This window comes from Lolium perenne, chromosome 3, assembly GCF_019359855.2.
Source record: "Lolium perenne isolate Kyuss_39 chromosome 3, Kyuss_2.0, whole genome shotgun sequence".
Classification (NCBI taxonomy): Eukaryota; Viridiplantae; Streptophyta; class Magnoliopsida; order Poales; family Poaceae; genus Lolium; species Lolium perenne.
In genome coordinates, this window is record NC_067246.2 from 199,721,042 (window position 1) to 199,740,320 (window position 19,279).

At 43.4% G+C, this 19,279-nt stretch overlaps 3 protein-coding genes across 3 annotated transcripts; 2 read left to right on the forward strand and 1 right to left on the reverse strand.

Moving 5' to 3' along the window:
* Window positions 1-335: 335 nt before the first annotated feature.
* On the forward strand, window positions 336-4,462 carry LOC127343065 (protein RADIALIS-like 4). The gene is made up of 3 exons (XM_051369142.2): window positions 336-738; window positions 888-945; window positions 4,238-4,462. Exons 1-2 carry the CDS (start codon window positions 473-475, stop codon window positions 907-909), a joined length of 288 nt encoding a protein of 95 aa, XP_051225102.1. The 5' UTR covers window positions 336-472; the 3' UTR covers window positions 910-945; window positions 4,238-4,462.
* An 880-nt stretch (window positions 4,463-5,342) lies between these two features.
* LOC127343063 (protein RAE1) lies at window positions 5,343-10,714 on the forward strand. The gene is made up of 11 exons (XM_051369138.2): window positions 5,343-5,474; window positions 5,583-5,669; window positions 5,764-5,832; window positions 5,966-6,159; window positions 6,446-6,587; window positions 7,258-7,338; window positions 8,075-8,203; window positions 8,431-8,508; window positions 9,431-9,502; window positions 10,038-10,118; window positions 10,465-10,714. Exons 1-11 carry the CDS (start codon window positions 5,412-5,414, stop codon window positions 10,504-10,506), a joined length of 1,038 nt encoding a protein of 345 aa, XP_051225098.1. The 5' UTR covers window positions 5,343-5,411; the 3' UTR covers window positions 10,507-10,714.
* A 1,597-nt stretch (window positions 10,715-12,311) lies between these two features.
* LOC127343064 (zinc-finger homeodomain protein 5) lies at window positions 12,312-13,456 on the reverse strand. Its single transcript, XM_051369139.2, has one exon. The coding sequence runs from the start codon at window positions 13,326-13,328 to the stop codon at window positions 12,585-12,587; it is 744 nt and encodes a 247-aa protein (XP_051225099.1). The 5' UTR covers window positions 13,329-13,456; the 3' UTR covers window positions 12,312-12,584.
* Between the last annotated feature and the right edge of the window lie 5,823 nt (window positions 13,457-19,279).

A 19,279-nucleotide genomic window follows, 5' to 3' on the forward strand; every position in this document is an offset into this window, starting at 1 on the left:
TCTCCGATTGTACACATGAGCAGTGTCCTGAGGCTGAGGCCAGTGGCAAGTCCAGGGGATACTTGTCACGGTTGACAAACGCAATATCTAAGGAACGGGCGTAGGATACTTATCTAGCTAAGTCGTAGATGGAGCCAGAAGAGAATAGATAGAAAGTCGAGAGATCTCCACTTCCCTTGGACTCAATATTCAGAACACTCTCAGCTGTGGCTCTCCTCACTTATGCCTTGTTCTCCATGTCTCCGTCTTTGAGCCCACAAGAGAACCTGCAGCTAGCCTTTGTTCCACATCCACCACGTACGGGCATCCTATAAGTACCACCCCTCCCCACACTCTTCTGATCTTCTCTTCACAAGCACAAGCCCAGCACACATAGCTATAACCCATCGATCGATTACTAGGAAGATCAGTTAGTGAACAGCAGAGACCGATCGAGTAGGTCTTTTAAACAAAGATCATACGTAGAATTTGTATGGCGTCGATGTCGGTAAGCTCGTCAAGTCCGCAGTGGACGGCAAAGCAGAACAAGCAGTTCGAGCAGGCGCTGGCGGTGTACGACAAGGAGACGCCGGACCGGTGGAACAACATCGCGCGTGCCGTGGGTGGCAAGTCCGCCGACGAGGCCAGGCGCTACTACGAGCTGCTCGTGGAGGACGTCAAGCGCATCGAAGCTGGCAGGGTGCCCTTCCCGGCATACAGGTGTCCCGGCGGCGCCATGGGCGGGTACGAGGCTGACAGGTACATACTAAGGGAACCCTCTTGAAGAGCACTCCCAAAGTAATTCTAATTTGTATCGTGCATGGCTTAATAAGCAGTAGATTTGTGGAGTTCATATAATTAGCTGTGTGCTGTTGCCTGCTAACGTGGAAGCTTTTACTCTAATGCAGGCTGAAGCACCTGAAGATCTAGGTGGCGTACACGAACGACTACGAACACTGCTATGCATGTCACTACAGGAATGGACGCATACGCCGACGGCCAGCTGCCCTCGGCGTAGCCACGTTTGGCCCTCGGCGTAGGCTACGCCGACGGCAGCCCTCGGCGTATGGCGTCGGCGTTTAGGTCCCTCGGCATAGATAACATTGCCGTCGGCGTAGCCCCGCCCTCGGCGTAGCACGCTACGCCGACGGCAAAACCGTCGGCGTACAAATTTGAAAAATTTGAATTTTCTTTTTTTCCAAAAAAAATACAATAAAAAAATTCGAAAAAAAAATAATTTTTTTTATATGCCGAGGGCTTTGCCGTCGGCATAGAGTTTTAAAATTTTTCAAATTTTAATTTTTTTTCACCATTTTTTTTTTTTACTTGTTTATCTTTCACCCATACACTTTTAACTCTAAGTACACTTAATCCTAGGTCAAATTACAATCATGGTTAAACTTCCCGGCCGGTCACCCATCCTCACACTACTCCAACCTCAGCACGCTTAACTTCTTGGTTCCATTCGGATGAGCTTCCCTTAAAGAATTGACACCTTACTGATAATAATAGCCTATCAACCATATTAACCCTTGGATCATGATGTCACAACTCTTTATTTTTGAATTCCAAACAATTACATAAGTAAACAACAATGAATATATAAGTAACAATGAATAATAATATTGAATTCAAATAACAATAAAATGATTTTATTTTTTGGTTTTTTTCTATTTAATATGGAATAATTGATATCTTTAAATCGAAAAATCGAAATTCCACAAATAATATGTCTAAATCGATCAGAAAAATGAGAGGAATCTAAATATAACATCCATATCATCATTTGAACCTAAAAATTAGAGTAATCCAAATATGACGTCCAGCTTGCCATCTGGCCAAAATGGCCCCCTCGGGAGATGCGAAATGGCCGTACCGGACGCGCTGGTGCACCGTTCGCCAACATGCTAAACGGAAAAAAATTAGCACATAAAGTGATGTGTTATAGACCTAAAAACATTTTTCGCGGAATTTATTGAGCGACGGAAAGTGTACCCCTAGTTCAAATCCGGTCAGTTTCCAGCGGATTCGGCGGGACACCGCAGGAAGCAACAGTGATTTCCAGATAGCTAGCATGCACATATGGCATGTGATATGTGGTGCGGAGGCGGTGTCCTACCACTACGCGGATGTCTCGCGCAATACTAAAATACGTCTCATGTTGCTGCTTCACAAAAAAAACTCGTTTTGGCACCCCGAAAATGAAAAACCATCGCCCATGGGTCGGATTGGAAATCCACTCCTGGGGCCATGCCTTCCTTCCCAGGGACCACGCACGTGCCAAATATGGCCTCGTTCCGACAAACTATGCGGTGTCACAGGCCATTTCCTACTCATTTGCCCTAAAAGCCATACAACTCCGGACGTGATAGCTCTGTTTGTGAAGGATTTTCCAAAATAATCGCCGTATCCTAATTCTAATTTTTGGAGTGGTTACTAAGACACATAAAATGACGCCATGCGGCTCCAAGGGATTTTCTAACTTAGTTTAAATTGCCATCCGGCCAAAACGGGCCCCCACGGAGATGCGGTATGGCCGTACCGGGCGCGCTGGTGCACCCGTTCACCATCGCGCTAAACGAAAAAAAATTAGCACATAAAGTGATGTGTTGTAGACCTAAAAACATTTTTCCCGTAATTTATTGAGCGACGGAAAGTGTACCCCTAGTTCAAATCCGGTCACTTTTCAGCGGATTCGGCGGGACACAACAGGAAGCCGCAGAGATTCCCAGATAGCTAGCACGCACATATGGCATGTGATATGTGGTCCGGAGGCGGTGTCCTACTAGTATGCGGAGGTCTCGTGCAATACAAAAATACGCCCCATGTAGCTGCTTCACAAAAAAAATCCGTTTTGGCACCCCGAAAATGAAAAAACCATCGCCCATGGGTCGGATTGGAAATCCGCTCCCGGGGCCTTGCTTTCCATCCCAGGTACCACACATGTGCCAAATATGGCCTCGGTCCGACAAACTATGCGGTGTCACAGGCCGTTTCCTACTCATTTGCCCTAAAAGCCATAGAACTCCGGACGTGATAGCTCTGTTTGTCAAGGGTTTTCCAAAATAATTGTTGTATCCTAATTCCAATTTTTGGAGTGGTTACTAGGACACATAAAATGACGCCATGCGGCTCCAAGGGATTTTCTAACTTAGTTTAAATTGCCATCCGGCCAAAACGGGCCCCCACGGAGATGCGGTATGGCCGTACCGGGCGCGCTGGTGCACCCGTTCACCATCGCGCTAAACGAAAAAAAATTAGCACATAAAGTGATGAGTTGTAGACCTAAAAACATTTTTCCTGGAATTTATTGAGCGACGGAAAGTGTACCCCTAGTTCAAATCCGGTCACTTTCCAGCGGATTCAACGGAACACATCAGGAAGCCGCAGGGATTCCCAGATAGCTAGCACGCACATATGGCATGTGATATGTGGTGCGGAGGCGGTGTCCTACTACTACGCGGAGGTCTCGTGCAATACAAAAATACGCCCCATGTAGCTGCTTCACAAAAAAAACCCGTTTGGCACCCTGAAAATGAAAAAACCATCGGCCATGGGTCGGATTGGAAATCCGCTTCCGGGGCATTGCTTCCCATCCCAGGGACTACGCACGTGCCAAATATGGCCTCGTTCCGACAAACTATGCGGTGTCACGGACCGTTTCCTACTCATTTCCCATAAAAGTCATAGAACTCCGGACTTGATAGCCCTGTTTGTGAAAGGTGTTCCAAAATAACTGCCGTATCCCAATTCCGTCTTTTGGAGTGGTTACTAGGACACATAAAATGACGCCATGCGGCTCCGCGGGATTTTCTGACTTCGTTTAAATCGCCATCTGGCCAAAATGGGAACCCGATGACATATAAGAAAGTGTTTAAATTGTTACTATATTAACATGATATACATGATTCAAATATGCATGATTTTGACATAAACGGATAGAGGATGTTTTTCTGAACATTTTGATACCTTATACGCATTTTTCTGACATCATATGAATTAGTTATGATTTTTACAAAATTAGACAAATTTGACAAATAGTCTACGCCGAGGGTGGCCGTCGGCGTAGCCCTGTCTACGCCTAGGGCCAAACATATGCCGAGGGCTGCCCTCGGCGTAGACTTCGCTACGCCGACGGCAACGATACGCCGAGGGTGAGACTCGCTGGCTGGCCATGCCGGGCCATACGCCGACGGCCCCGACATTTGGCCGTCGGCGTATGCCACGGCCCTCGGCGTACGTCGCCATTCCTGTAGTGTGTCGAGCTACAAGAAAGTTACAGGACTCCTAGATCTTGCACCCGAATATCCAGGAGCATGCATAGATCGATATCTGATTATGCATGCGTGTAAATAAGCATTACTTACTAATCTGTATATCAATCCACCTCTGTGTACTGTCCTTCCCATATGTACAATCTCAAGCATGTGTATCGCTCTTTAACGCGTGTATATAGGAGAAATGGAAACGAATAGTTGTCTCATTCAGCATCTGATTATTGTTTCACAGACGCGTGAAGAGAAAGCATAAACGAAAGTGGTTTACTGGACCGAGCTCCAGTATTTGTGTGTTTTCAAATCATTCAGCTAACTGAAGAATGTATGCAGGTCCACGAAACATTTTCCTAGGGCTCCCGCCCGATGCGATCTAAAGGCGATCTAGCTACTACCCTGACATCCACTGGCCGCTACAACGGCTGGAGGGCGGGGGAACCTTGGGTCGGATGGCCGTCGAGTTCTTCGTCTTCAGTGTATGGAATCAACGTCGATGATAATAAAGGTCCTTCAGCCCGTTATTTCGTGGCGGACCAAGTATGAATGAGATGGGCATAATCGAATTATAATTTCATTTACGGTCAAGTATGGACTGGGAGCTCCTATACAGCGCTTGGGACGCAACGCCTAAAAGATTCTAAACATGGTTCATCAATATAATGGGCACAAGTTTTTTTTTAATGAAACATATTTCGAAAGTTGAAAAAAATATTCAATCAGTTCAAAAGATTTTTTAGTTGAAAAAGTTCATTAGCAAGTTCAAAAAATGTTCATATATTTTATTTTTCATACAATTCTAAAATATTCATATGAGATAGGAAAATTATTAGGTTTTTTTAGAGCAATAAGAAAATTATTATGTTTTTTTTTTTGAGAATCAAGAAAAAAAGGGGCTCTTCATAAGGGGGCTCTTTTGTGCTTCAGAAAGGGCCCAAGAAATGCAAGGCCCCCAAACAGCCCAACATATTTTTATTTATACGTGAACAGCCCAACATTGTTGCACCGAAAGCGTCCAACCCACGCGACCCGACCGCCTACTGAGGTATGGGCGTGGATCCCACGCGACTGCCCTCCCTTAAAAACCAAAACCAAAACCCCAATGCCCACATAGCCCCGAACCCCGCCCGCCTCCCTCCCTTCCTCCCCCAAATTCGCCCAATGGCGAGCTTCAACGCCGCCGGCGCCGGAGCAGCCAACCCCAACCCCAACAAGTCCCTCGAGGTACGCGCGCGTCGCCATTCCCTCCCTCCCTCCCTTGGTCCAAATGGCCAAAACCTTCTCCCCACTACGGCCCGATTCGATTGATGGCCCTCCTTCCGTTCCGCGCAGGTGAATCCGGCCCCGGGGGACGCGGTCTCCAGCCTCAGCTTCAGCCCCAAGGCCAACCACCTCATCGCCACCTCCTGGGACAACCAGGTCTGCCCCCCGCCGCCGCCGCCGCCGCCGTCACAGCCTTACGCCTGCACATAATCGTTTCTGATGCGATTCGGCTGTTTGATTTCTGATGCAGGTTCGGTGCTGGGAGGTCCAGCCCGGCGGCCAATGCCAGGCGAAGGCCTCGATCTCGCACGACCAGCCGGTACCCTTCATACCATTCGATTATACTTATCACTAGTTCAATATATACACACGGATCCCCAATTTCGGCCACATTGCGCTGCCCTTGCCTGCAATGTCTGACCACCGCTACGGTTTGTTGTTGTTTGGTGCAGGTACTCTGCTCGGCGTGGAACGGTGATGGGACTACGGTTTTCTCGGGAGGCTGTGACAAGGTTGTTAAGATGTGGCCGCTGCTCTCTGGCGGGCAGCCCACGGCCCTGTCGGGGCATGAGGCGCCCATCAAGGAACTCGCCTGGATTCAACCCATGGGGCTCCTTGTCAGTGGGAGCTGGGATAAGACTTTGAGGTGATCAGATCAGATGTGGCCAAACCTCAACTTACTTTCATTCTCTTACTAGAATTAGCTCTGACTCGATGTGGTGCTGCCCAATGCTGCACTGCGTGTGATGTATTACATCATAGAAGCGGATTGCTGAATATTTGTTCGATGCCCAATGTAGATTAGAACCATGCTGCATTATATCCACAAGCACCATTAATTTTGTTTGCCTAATGCTGACGTACATACAAACACTATTTATTAACATGATTGCTATACCAATATCTTCCCTCTAACCTTCTGTTCATTTAAGGTACTGGGACCTGCGACAAGCTCAGCCAGCTCATGTTCAGCAACTTCCGGAGCGCTGCTATGCTCTCTCACTTAGTTATCCTCTGCTCGCTGTTGGCACTGCTGACCGCAACGTCATTATCTTCAACCTGCAGAATCCACAGGTAATTATGTCTCTTCTTTGCATGCTACACAAGTTCTAGGTTATATCTGGTTATGGATGCAGTGGATTTGTACACGCTTTATTTTAATCCGTTATTATCGTGTAGCTTTAACACATATTCTGTTTCGTAACTCAATTGCTAGCTGCTAATGTTTGCTGTCTGAGTATGTTGGTTCTGGCTTTTCCTAACTCTATTTCCGCTCTTTCTGTTAGATATTGCATGACAGTGAAATTATTTCAAATAGTCTTACCCTAGTAGGCAGATTTCCATTATAAGCAATTAAGCATTGCCCTAGTGGGCAGATTGCTTTGTTAAATTGGCACTCTTCGATGTTTTGCTTTCAGTGTTCTCAGTGGTACGCTAAGTAATGTTAACATATTAGCGAATAGCTTGCCTCTCCTAGTTTATTCAAGGTTAGAAAATTCAAACTGTTATAATTCCCTAAGGTTGTTTAGATTTTAAAACTTCTCAACCATGTGGTGTTGGCTTTGTATCCCTTGGAGACATTTCTTTCTTAACCTGTGGCAAGAGTAAAGAAGCAATTATTTTCTGTGGGTTGCTCCATCCAATTAAATTTCCATGTGTTTGCTAATGCAATAATCATTTACATATGTTTCTTTGATGTTCTAGTCTTGCTTGCATATTTGACTTTCTCATTACCTTGTAATAGGCTGAATTCAAGAGGATCCAGTCACCTTTGAAATACCAGACAAGGTGTCTTGCTGCATTCCCTGACCAATCAGGGTTCTTGGTAATGCCACTTCTTGTGTTCAATTAATCTAAATATATGGTCTAATTTGCTGGCTTCTTGTAGTGATTTTAGATCTACCTTTTTTTCGTCATCTCTGCAATGACTTATGAGGCTAAATAGTACACATACCTTCTGCCCCAAGCAAAAATAAAATAAAATCCTAACTAGATATCCTGCACATAACTTCAAGTGCAGCAACTTGTGTCCTCCAACCTAACACATCAGTAAACCCTCGACCTTAGATAGCCACTAACATGTAGAGGTCCTAATTTAAAACCATATTTAGTGAGTGCTAATAAAATAAATGCTAAAAGTTTTCCTTTGTACTTGTTAGAACATAGTTGTAAATGTCGTGTTAATTTTCACATCATTCAGTTGTTCTCTTATGCATGGTGTCAAATGTTATATCATCACTCTAATTTATCTGTTACAACATTTTATCTGCACAAATTCCACTTTCTAGAATTGCTTAAGAAAATGACCATGTTATGAGAAATTTATGCTTGCTTTCCATTGTGTGCTCTATCTTTGGCCAAAAGCAATTGCTCCCAATATTTGAAACCCATGGGTTTATTCATCTTACTCCATTGTACACCATTATTGAATGCTTATGTTTTGTACTATAGTTTGGCACACTCTTTGAAAGCCCTTGTACTGGTGCTCTTTGAGGTAGCAGATAGTAGGTCAACTCTTTTATTTTCACGAGCATCTGATTAACCTTTGGTTTGTCTTGAAGGTTGGATCAATAGAGGGACGTGTTGGTGTTCATCATGTGGATGACGCTAATCAGAGCAAAAATTTTACATTCAAATGTCACCGCGAGGGCAATGATATATACTCTGTGAACTCACTGAACTTTCATCCTGTAAGAGAATTTCTTTTATATTTTTAAACAATCTTTTGTTGTCTACTTCCTGATATTGTATTAAGATATTCTGTTTCAAATCTGGAGAAGGAAGCTTCAGTCACTGTGGATGTTGACTTGAATTCTAATAGTATCTTAATACTTGCTGATTGTCTTAGATCATTGAGTACCTCAGCAACTATATTCAACTAAGCAATTCTAATTGATGTGCTATGCATTCCTTCCAGGTGCACCATACATTTGCTACTGCGGGCTCTGATGGAGGTTTCAACTTTTGGGACAAGGACAGTAAACAAAGACTGAAGGTCCATGTCCCCCTTTGATTATTCAAATGATTCTCCCATTCTCTTTTGGTCTAGAGTAATTAATTTAATGCCTTATTTTTGATATATATTTTTCAACTAGATTAGTTATATGCGAAACTGAATTAGTTAAATGTATAGCTGGAAATCATTGATGCAATTCTTTGTGAACCACTATTAACATAATGATGTCCTGTCAATTCAATATCCGCAAAGTCAGATGAGTGCAAATTCTTGTTTTGCATGCATGTTTTTCATAAACGTCAGATTGACCTCAACAAGAAATCTTAATTTGGAATACCAAAAATTTGGTGAACTTGTACATACTCAACTCCTCTGTTGGTCAAATGTAAATCTTTTCATGCCTGTTAAAGATACATCATTTCTTATGAGAGAAAATAGCAAGAGAGTGGCCTTTCTGAACCTAGGAGCAACAGGCTCCAGTGTCCTAGGACGTGTGATGGCACTGAGATGCAAGGCATCTTTAACTCAGCTTGCATGCTTTTTGTACTTCAATCTTTGCAACCTGGTATTGTATAAAAGATGGAGTTGCACGGTATCAAACATGGTAGAATTTCATGTTCTCAAAGAAAATCTTCATTTTTCCGTAGATTTGTTTGTTAGTCACATTTGCTTGGCTAATAAGTGTGCAAGCATCTTGAGATGAGGATGTATGATCTTCATAAGATTTTCAGACTTCAGTATCCTTAAGTAACCCTTTCACCGATGGTGCTAAAATTGTCATCAGCTATATGCTTGTTAACAGATTCATACAAATGGTGTTTACTTACAAAAAAGGGTGAATTTGATTATGTATAGGAGTTAATTTTTTGCTAAATTGTCCAGGACTTGAGTGCCATCAATATAGACTTTTCATTTTACTGCTTAAAGATTTTTATCTTACATGTGTTATTTTTCTTTACAGGCTTTTAGCAAGTGCCCATCACCCATCACATGCAGCACATTCAATCAGGATGGGTCAATCTTTGCTTATGCGGTAGGCCATCTTTTGTTTCTATCTGCACTGGAATAAGTTGTTAGATTTGCATTTCCTGATTTTGATTTTCCTGCTCTGTATTGTCATTGACCTCAGCAGATAACATTCAACCACTAGTAGCCAAGAGTGAGTGAGGAAATGATACCCAATGTGTTAAGTGTTTAATGCACGTGAATGCTAATCGATAAAATGTGGTGTGGCTATCTAGTGTGTGGGTACATCCAAATTTCGACAAATCTAAGACAACTTTCATAGGACTGAGGAAGTACATGTCATACTGGTTTGGGTGTTTTTATCCTAATTGTACCAATATGTCAATGCTAAGAACTAATAAGGTTTTGACTAAAGAAGTATGGCATCTTATATGATAAAAAGCAACATACCTTAGTGTGAAGAGGACAAAAGTGTCTACTCATTGTTCCAAGTTATTAAGTCTGCATTCTGAAAGTCATGTACTGTATTGTGTTCCCCCTTACTGAGGCATGCACACTACTACACTGAGGTTCAAATCGCTAATGTTGCCTAAATTTGTTAGGTATGCTATGATTGGAGCAAGGGTGCCGAGAAGCATACTCCTTCTACTGCAAAGACAAATATCTTTCTGCATAGTGTGCAGGTTTGTGCTTCTTAAAATGTATAGCATATTCATGTCTTAGATTGATTTAGAAGTGCTTATACAGATACAGTAAACTTCGACAGTATATATCTGCATTTTTTATTCAACAAACTGCACAAAATAAAATTCTGCTATGGTCTAGGTAAAAGATGATTTATGTTTCTACATACTAATAATGGCCTGCTTTCTTGTTAACACGCCTTCTTGGCCTGCAGATTATCTTTTAAGATATATTTGTGCCTCATTCTGAAAGATCACATAATTTAGTCAAAGTTTTCCTTGGGTGATGCCAGATCTTTTGCCTAGTGCTCTGAAATTGGCTCTTTACTTTCTTTTCTGTGTATAGGAATCTGATGTCAAAGGAAAGCCCCGTGCTGGAAAGAAGTAGACTTCGCAATGACAAGCTGCAGATCGGTGCTCCTAACCTGATGAATTTGCGGACTGATGCTAATTACCCGCATGCATGTGTAGCTCCAGACTCTTTTAGGGTATTTCTGTGAAAAACAGTTCCATTCTGCTCATGTAAATGGCAGTAGGTAATTTGTTGCGATAATACTTTTTTGTTGCGATAATGCATTAGTGCGGTATTTCCTGTGTGGATCGATTGTTTCTCCCCACCCATATTTTCTGGGCTTCCAGTATCCAAGTCAGGAATCCCCTGGCCAAGTGCCGACTCAGGCAACATAATGAGCCAAAACAACCAAATGCTGAGATCATTGTGACACCAAGAGTCAGAAATTAGAAGGATCGAAGCTGGGCCAGATTATTTTCTTTAACCGTGCTACTTAATGCAGGATATTTGAGCTATCGTTTCTAGAAATTACACTGACAGTGTTTAAATTAGTCTGTTAGTACGTGTGATTTCTTAGATATCCTGCTCACTAGTATTAGCTTAGCTGCTGAGACCAAAACGGTCGTTTTCTAATAGACTAAGACACCTGGCTTAGGAAATAAGTTTATATGTTGAACTGCTTCTAGACTGAATCCCAGCCTGGTGCAGCAACTTTAATCTGTCCTAAGTTTTGTTGAATCTGGTAGGCCTCTATGTTTATATATGATGATAAAAATGCTGGAGGTAGTAAAGCACGACTATACATCGAAAATACCAACTCTTAGGAGACTATACATGTGTTATTAACTCTCATTTAGGAGAAAAGTCAACATTCACTCTTAGGTTCATTACATACATTTTAAATCATGCTTAATTGTGTGTTGATGTCAAAATGGTCGTATAGGTTTGTCTGTATTTAGAAGACTAGTAGTTATCTGTCCTTTTCTCCGAATGAATACTCGAGTTGAATTCTTCTCAAAATTTATAAGCCGTAAATAATACTACTCTACAAGATCTTTAGATGTTGAAGTGTCCTCTTCTTTTTTCCTTTGCCTGTAATCTTGAGGGTATCCAGCCCGTTAGAGCATCTCCACTCGTCTCCCCACAGAGCCCCTCACGGCCACTTTTTTTCATCCGGACGGCGAAAAACGGCCCACTCAGGCCCCCGGTTCCTCGTTTTGGTCCGGATTTGAGCCTATTTTCGTCCGGACTCCCCATGCCATCCTCGGTTTCCCGGGGGTCTCCCGGGGACTCCGGATGAAGCTAAACCAACCGCCCACGCCCACGTGTCTCCTCTTTCGTCCGGATTCCCCGAGCCATCCTCTTTTTCCCCGAGAAACGCCGCTTGGGGAGCACACGACTGGGAAACTACTCCTCCCCACGCCAAATCTTCCTCCAATCCGGACGAAAATTTCGCCGGATTTGGGCGTAGGAAGCGCCAACGAGTGGGGATGCTCTTACATCCTTGTCAACCTTTTCCTCCTTCGTATTCTTGGTCCTCACAATCCCTCCAAACCAAATCCTTGTAAATGCAACTTGCCCATAACAGATGGGGACATACCATGGGATTACCGGTTGTGCGTGGAAATCCAGTCGGCCACTTGTACAGAACCATTCCGCATACACGGCAACCCATCCTAATCTGTTACAGTGTCTATGGAGTATGGGCATGGACAAATAGTGATGGAGCGTAGGGCGGTGAGGCGAGAAGCTAGAGACCCTTCTTTACACATCAGTTTCGATCATCGGAATGATTTTGCTCGTGATGTTGTACAGTATTATAATGGCACTATGATGACTAATCCTTGTTCAATCGTTGTTGATGTTTGGTCTACAGAATAAGTCATAGTACTACACTGCACTTTGTACGTAGTAAATTTCTCAAAAGAATGTAAACAAAATAAATACATCCCTAGAATCCAACTAATATCCCTACCATGAATGAGCATGTATGGAGTACTAGTATTATTGTAGGAGTAGAAGAGAAGCAAGAGCGATCAGCTCATTAAGAAGACAAAAATGGAAAGAAGATGAATCAACAAGGGAGCCTGTTCCTTAATCAATTCTCCTTTTGCGGAAGCAGCCAGGGGCGGTGGCTGCTACTGTGAGTGAGACAGACCTGTCTCCTGCCATGGCTACTGCTGCTGCTCTTGCCTCAGCTCCTGAAGCTTCTCCTCCTCCTGCGGCTGCTGCTGCCTCCTACCGGCCGTGCTACTCTGCTTGTTGTTGTGCATCCAGACCTTGAGCGCCTGCCTCCGGACGCCGGCGTGCGCGCAGAAGTGCTCCACCGCCGCCTCGTCCTGCCGCTGCATCCTCCACCCGACGCGCTCCGCGAACGCCAGCATCTGCTCCTTCTGCTCCCGCGTGAAGGTCGTCCTCGACCGCTTCCGCGGCGCCGGCGCCAGCGGCCCGCGCCGCTCCTCGCTGGAGGATTCGGTCGTCGTGCCGGTCCCGCCGCTCGGCACGGGCCCGTAGGCGAACGGCGGACGCTGGTGCTGGTGGTGCGGGTTCTTGCTTGCTGCTGCCGGCGGCGGCGGGAGCAGCGCCAGCGGCGCGCGCGCGCTGGCGGCCAGCAGAGGCAGGTGCGCGCGGGAGCGGCCAGGGGAGGGGTCGCGGCGGTGGAAGCTGCGGTGGCAGCCGCAGGCGGCGCAGGCGAGCGGGTCCTCGGGGGAGGTTGCCATGAACTCGCAGCACCCGTCCACGACGTGCCCGCCCGCGGCCGCCGCGTGGTTGCGAAGGCACTCGTGGTACTGGCTCATCGCCGCCTCGGCGTGCATGCCGTTGGCTGCGGCGCCGCGGTGGATTGCTTCCGCGGGCGGGGCGCCGGCGCCCTCGTCGCCGCTGTCCCAGTCCCCGTCCTCCTGCACCATGGATTCCATGATTGCGCGTGTAGAAATAGCTAGAGCGCTGCAGCACGCCACGGCTGACGCGTATGGTAGGAATAGTGCGTGGACGTGGTGCTCGCGGAGAGCGTCGCGTCCGGGATATTTTTTTGGAACCTGTCAATGTGTCAAAGGGATCGGCCTGCTTCGGTCGTGCTGCGACTTGCCGCGTCTGCCTTGTTGTTCCTCACTCGGCAGCGCTGATGGTTTTATGCGCAAAACGCTACTCCTTCCATCCACAGTAAGTATTAAAAGTATCAGAGTTCTAGCTTAAATTTAAATTGAAACATGGATAGTTATTACAGATTGAAGGAAATATAAAATAGGGGAGGATATAATGTCTCGCGCTCTTCTAATCGTGCACGCAGCGGGTGTTTCCCACGGGTGTCTTCCACCTCTCCATCTTTATCATCTTTCTTCGAGAGAAAAACCATCCCATAGATTTGGATCATAGAAAAATAAAACTTCGGCTGCAACCACTATGTGGATTTTTATCATAGGAAGAAAATTTTGGCTACAACTAGCAAAAGTGCCCGTGCGTTGCACTGGGATAAACGAAAACCCGATCTCTCTAGCAAATCGAACACTTCCCCTATGTGCCGTGGTCATTTTTTCCATATTTATAACCAGCATGATTCTTGTGCGCCACCTCTATATAAATTAAACTTGGTGCATGCTCCATCCCTACATTGTAGAAGTAAGTCATGGACGATTGCACCTAGGTTTGCAACATAAGTAATAAAATGATTTCAAAACAAATGAAAAGATAAAGCCCAACATAAAAATAATACACTTTTCCTAATAGACAGCTAGCTGTTTTGCAATTGGCAAACAGTCACTTTTTTCACCGTCTGATGTCTTCACGAATCTCCGCGCAACTCTGTCTCGCTTGTATGTTCTCTGTCGAGGCCTCGTCTGTTAAGTGGAGAGTTTGCTTTCTAGTCTTTAAAAAATCATTTATCTGTCCGAAGGCATCCACTGATCTGTCTCGTGTTGGTCTTCTGAGGAGGCGGAAGCATGGCGGAAAACGCTGCGGCGACGCCGCAACCTGCCTTGCCGGCGTCGGAGGGGGCGTCTTCTGTAGCGACGCCGCATCCTGGTCGGCCATTGTCGGAGGAGGCTGTACTGCTCGAGTCGGGGAGAGCGCCGACACGGAGTGGCGACGCCACAGCTTGCTCTAGCGGCGATGGGGAGAGTTGCTGCTCACACCCTTCTCCTCCCAACGGGGAAGAGGTCGGCGATTCAACTCGAACGGAAGGCATGTGCTCCGCCGGAGAGATGGTTATTCTCCCGTCCTCCTTTCTTCTTATCTTATCTGATCTCTTATTATGTCTGTTATCGGAGGTCGCGCCAGATTTTGCCTATATTGTGTCTATTTTTCACCGTCTGTGATTGCTTGGAGCCGCATCAGATGATGTTGATGCTTCGTATGTGGAGTTAGCGATGAGTATGTTGTTGTACTGCTCAAATTTTTGACCGTTAGCTAGCCAGATGTTAGGGTTGATTTGTTGATTTGTATATGTATCTTTAGCTAGCAGGACCAGATCTTCCTGCAGCGACCAGCCATGGCTGATCCAGCTTCTCCACCCTCTTCAAACCTAGTCTGCTTGATTCATATTTTCTGTTCCGACCTTCTCATGTATATGTTCATGTGTCGTGTAGTTCAGTTGATTGGTGTAGATGTCCTAATCGATTTTGTGCTCACGTCTGACGTTTATGGCTTACAATTCACATCTAACGTTGTGGTCTGCAATTTTGTTTCCATTCTTGTCCCCGCTCACCGATTGTCATGTGTATAGGAAGTGATAGTACTACTGCACAACACGAGACGAGAGTTATAAAACCACAAGCATGTATGATCAGTAGAGGATACAGTGACAAGATGTATGGATAGCTGCCAGATGTATGGTCCTCTGTAAACCGCTTGTGTCCAGTATTGTTTCTTAGATCCAATTATATTTTAGTTGTGTAACCTCCAGTAGAGAATTAAACATTCTGTTTTTTATTCAGCAGCAACACTATTGTTGCTTCTGTTCCAGTATTCGATGTGTGAGAGTTTTAAAAATAGGCTCTGTAAGTTTGAATCATCTGTAGTTGTGCAATGTTATTTCAGAGTTTTGGGCTTGTAACCTGGTTTTGGTTTCAACCAGAGCAGCTGGAGTGTTGATTGTTAACGAATGACAGACGTTTGTACTACTTTCTCCAGAAAATTAAAATTCGAAAATAGGATAAATTCTTTGTTCTGTTTTAGGTGGAACAGAGAGTCCATGTGAAGAGCCAAGGGTGTCAGAAATGCCTTGAATCAACTAAGAGGGTTAGATTTATTTCCTAGAAGCTTGGTGGTAGTAGAAACTAGGTGATATCTTTTTTGTTTGGAGTCGGTCACAAGTTTATTGTGTACTGGATTAGGATGTTGTGTGTAAGTGGATTAGGTGCTCCTAATACTGGTACGATTGACAAGTTCTGATACCTGTGTTGCAGCCCATATATCGTTGCTTTATCCACTGACTGTCCAAGTATTAGGTACAGTAGCTTTTATTTCTTACTCACCTTTCTTCAGTCTTCAATATTTTATACCATATGTCTTTATTCCTCCTAATTTTCTTCTCCCAGTCTTATATCAGGTTTTTCTTTCTTTCAGTATTTCAGTTTCACTATTATTTCTTCTACTGTCTCTCAGTATTTCAGTTTGCTTTGAAAACTGTCCTCCATTTTCCTGTCCATAATTCCTTCAGTCATCACTTTCAAAACAATTACTTCTCCTTTCCTTTCTTCTTTTATTCCTTGGTAGATTATATTTGTTCATTTCTTCCTTTTTTTAGTTTCTCATTTACTCAGCATCTTATTTTCATTTCCTCAGCCTTTCAACATCTTGACCCATCTTATTAGCTCAGTTTTTCATTGTTCAATAATTTTACTTTGTTGTCGGTGATGGTTCAGTTTTGTCATCCTTTATTATTCAATCTCTGTGTTTATCTTATTCCTCTGTCTTCATTCCTCAAATTATGTCATCATTTTCTCCTTTTTAGTATTTCAGTCGTTCGTCTTTTAGTCTGAGTCTGAGTTTCAGTTTCCAACAATTTCATTGTTCTTCTTAAGTTCTTGCCTCAGTTTAGGAAATATTTCCTCAGTGTTATTTTTTAGTTTATCTCATATTTTCTGTAATATTTCCTCAGTATTCTTAAATAATACTTGTTGAATGCTTCTTCATTCCACTTCTCTCCATTTCATTTCAGTTCTTAGTTTTGAAAATTATTTCCTTGATCGCATGTAGTCTTTCAGTCTTCTTCATTTTGTCTTTTAGTTTTCTTCGCTATGTTCCTTATTTCTTCAGCTACTCAGTGTCTCTGCTTCAGCAGTGACATTGTCTCTTTTCACTGTCTCAAACTCTCTGTTTGCATTCCCAACCGGATCCACTCCGACCTACATGTGCCACTCTAGCTGTTGCACGAATCAGACGCCAACAGTAGCCACTGTACTCCTCCTCAAGGTAGCTCTCTCTCTGATGCTCTCTGCCTATGTTTATGTCTCTCTCTATATGTCTTATGTATCTCTTTATCTCTTCTTATCGGTATTATTTGGTCAGTCCTCTCTATCTCTCAGTTTTTATGTGTGCCCATTCCTATTTTTTACTCAGTTTCATGCTCAGTTCTTCGGTTTTGCAGTTTATTGGTTCATCTTATTTGGTCAGTTCAATTTTATTAATTAATCTTATCAGTGTTAAGTAATCTTCAATTTTTAGTCATCCTAAGTATTCTTTTCTATATAATGAGTTAATGACCTTAGTATTCATCATTTGCAGTCTTCCAGTTTCTCAGATACTCAACATTTTATTTATCAGTGATCATTTCTTGTTAAATGCATTTATAAGATGTGGTCATATTTAGTGTATGCGCATTCCTCTTCTTAGCCTTGGTTCACTTTTATCTGCCCGCGGGTTCTATTATAATTGTTTGTTCTCCCAGCTTTATTAATCTTCAGTTATTTAGTTTCGCGTGGCTTTCATTTTCATTGTGTCGCTTAAGTTTTCAGTTACCTCAAGTATGAGTGTCTTCAGTTCTGTGTACTTTTGATTAGATTCAGTTCTGTATAGTCAATTAGTGAACTGAACAACCATACTTAATGTATAGTCTTAGGGATTTACACTTACCCAAAACCCAGGTAGTATTGCTCCACACTGGCGGTCGTTATAATGAAAAATCCTACCACTGTACGTCTTATAAGTAGCCACTCCTTCATCTGGGTAGTGCTTAGATATTTTTGTAGAAAATCTTTAAGATTTATTTTCGGCTTTCTTGTGGTCAGGCACAAAACTTGTAAGGGAACACAAATGAATAAATCTTGAGAAGCAACTTGCCCCGCAACGGAAATTTGTAGCAGCTCCCGAACCCGCGGTAACTACCAAATCTGGTAAGTGTTACTCGGTTCATCAATTTTTAGTTTACTTTTCCTAGAAGAGTTTGTCATGTAGGTTTTATTTTGCACAAGCACTTTGTGTTCTTAGATTTCCCTCTCATTAAATTTCTCTCTTGTCTCTTCTGTTGTTATTAGTAGTGGCATTGATCACCGTACACCTGTAGTCCACTTATGTTCTATTTCTCTCCCTGTATATGTTCTCTGTTGTTCAAGGCTGAATGTTGTATTTGGTAGGTCACTCCTTCCACCGAGAATATGACACAATTTGCAAAATTGTACATGACAAATCACATTATCTAGTGACCCTTCAGAACATCAGTTTGTCCCATTCCTAAACTTCATGATTCATATGGTAGTATGGTACAACACGAAACAACTTCATGCACCAATGTATTAAATGCTAGTTAGCTTGGTTTCTTCATATTATATTTGCTGAACTTTACTTTTACCAATAATATTAGTATCAAAGAGTGGGTTTTGTTCTTGTTTTAGTTCAGTATTTGCATATTTTTTGTTGTTGATTGTTGGGATAGTTTACATGTAGTGTGTTCCAGGAAAGTACAGCTAAACAAGAGTATAGAAAAGGAGGTCTTAATACAGGTGTCTAACTCCAGCCCTCATCTTAGTTTTCATCTGCTAGTCGTTTTGAATTTGACAGAACAAAATTCATGTTTTGGCATCACAGTGAATTCAGGAGCATATCTTGAACCACAGAGAATCTCCAAATTGAAATAGGTTTTCTTCCAGAACCTGTTTGTCCTTCTCATTTGGTGCTTGAAGTCCTAGATCTGATTCTTCCCCATCTTTCCCCTCCATTTTTGTTGTTGTTGTGGGAGTTATCCATCCTGATCTTCCAGAAAGAAACAACCTGGTGGCAGTTTTTCGGTGGAAGGGGTGGTTGAGCTCGGTGTTATGGGCTTCCAGATGTTCCATGTTCCAGTTCTGTGGGTCGTGCATGTTCTGGGCATCAGGATTCAGGACACATGACTTGGGCTTACACCGCTGTAAGTCAATGTGGGCTGAGAGAGTGAGCCATTGTAACTTAACGTGGGTTGAGACAGTGAGCCATTGTAACTCAACGTGGACTCAAAAGTTAGAATCGCAAACTGATCTATACTAAAGAAAATCTGTCTGTTTTCTGCCATTGAAAACAGACACCTTTTTGGTTAATTGCATTATTTTTAATGGATTGTTTAGTAGTACAGTTGTCACATTCTGATTGGTTCTGGAAAAGTGCCTGTTACTGAATTGTAAAACAGATGGCTGTTGTATAGGCACTCCCAAATAATAACTACCAAATTCTGTAGAAAATAGTAGTAATACCTCTAGGAAATAATATAATCGTGTACGTGGACCACAGACGATGTCCACGAGAGTAAGGAAATTCCATGAGGACCATAAAAACCAGATCATCTTCTGTCTGCTCTTGGTCTAGCGCTGGATCAACACCGATCAGTTACATTGTGTGTATGAAAAAAGGAGACACCCAGCGTTAACTATCCGGAGAGTGGCCGGGCCAAGTCCGTCTCTCT

Bases quoted from the DNA above. Each gene is read 5' to 3' on its own strand.
- LOC127343065 (XM_051369142.2), top strand. From the start codon at position 473: ATGGCGTCGATGTCGGTAAGCTCGTCAAGTCCGCAGTGGACGGCAAAG. The intron at 739-887 runs GTACATACTAAG...ACTCTAATGCAG, and splicing joins GGCGGGTACGAGGCTGACAG to GCTGAAGCACCTGAAGATCT.
- LOC127343063 (XM_051369138.2), top strand. From the start codon at position 5,412: ATGGCGAGCTTCAACGCCGCCGGCGCCGGAGCAGCCAACCCCAACCCC. The intron at 5,833-5,965 runs GTACCCTTCATA...TGTTTGGTGCAG, and splicing joins CGATCTCGCACGACCAGCCG to GTACTCTGCTCGGCGTGGAA. The intron at 8,509-9,430 runs GTCCATGTCCCC...TTTTCTTTACAG, and splicing joins ACAGTAAACAAAGACTGAAG to GCTTTTAGCAAGTGCCCATC.
- LOC127343064 (XM_051369139.2), bottom strand. From the start codon at position 13,328: ATGGAATCCATGGTGCAGGAGGACGGGGACTGGGACAGCGGCGACGAG.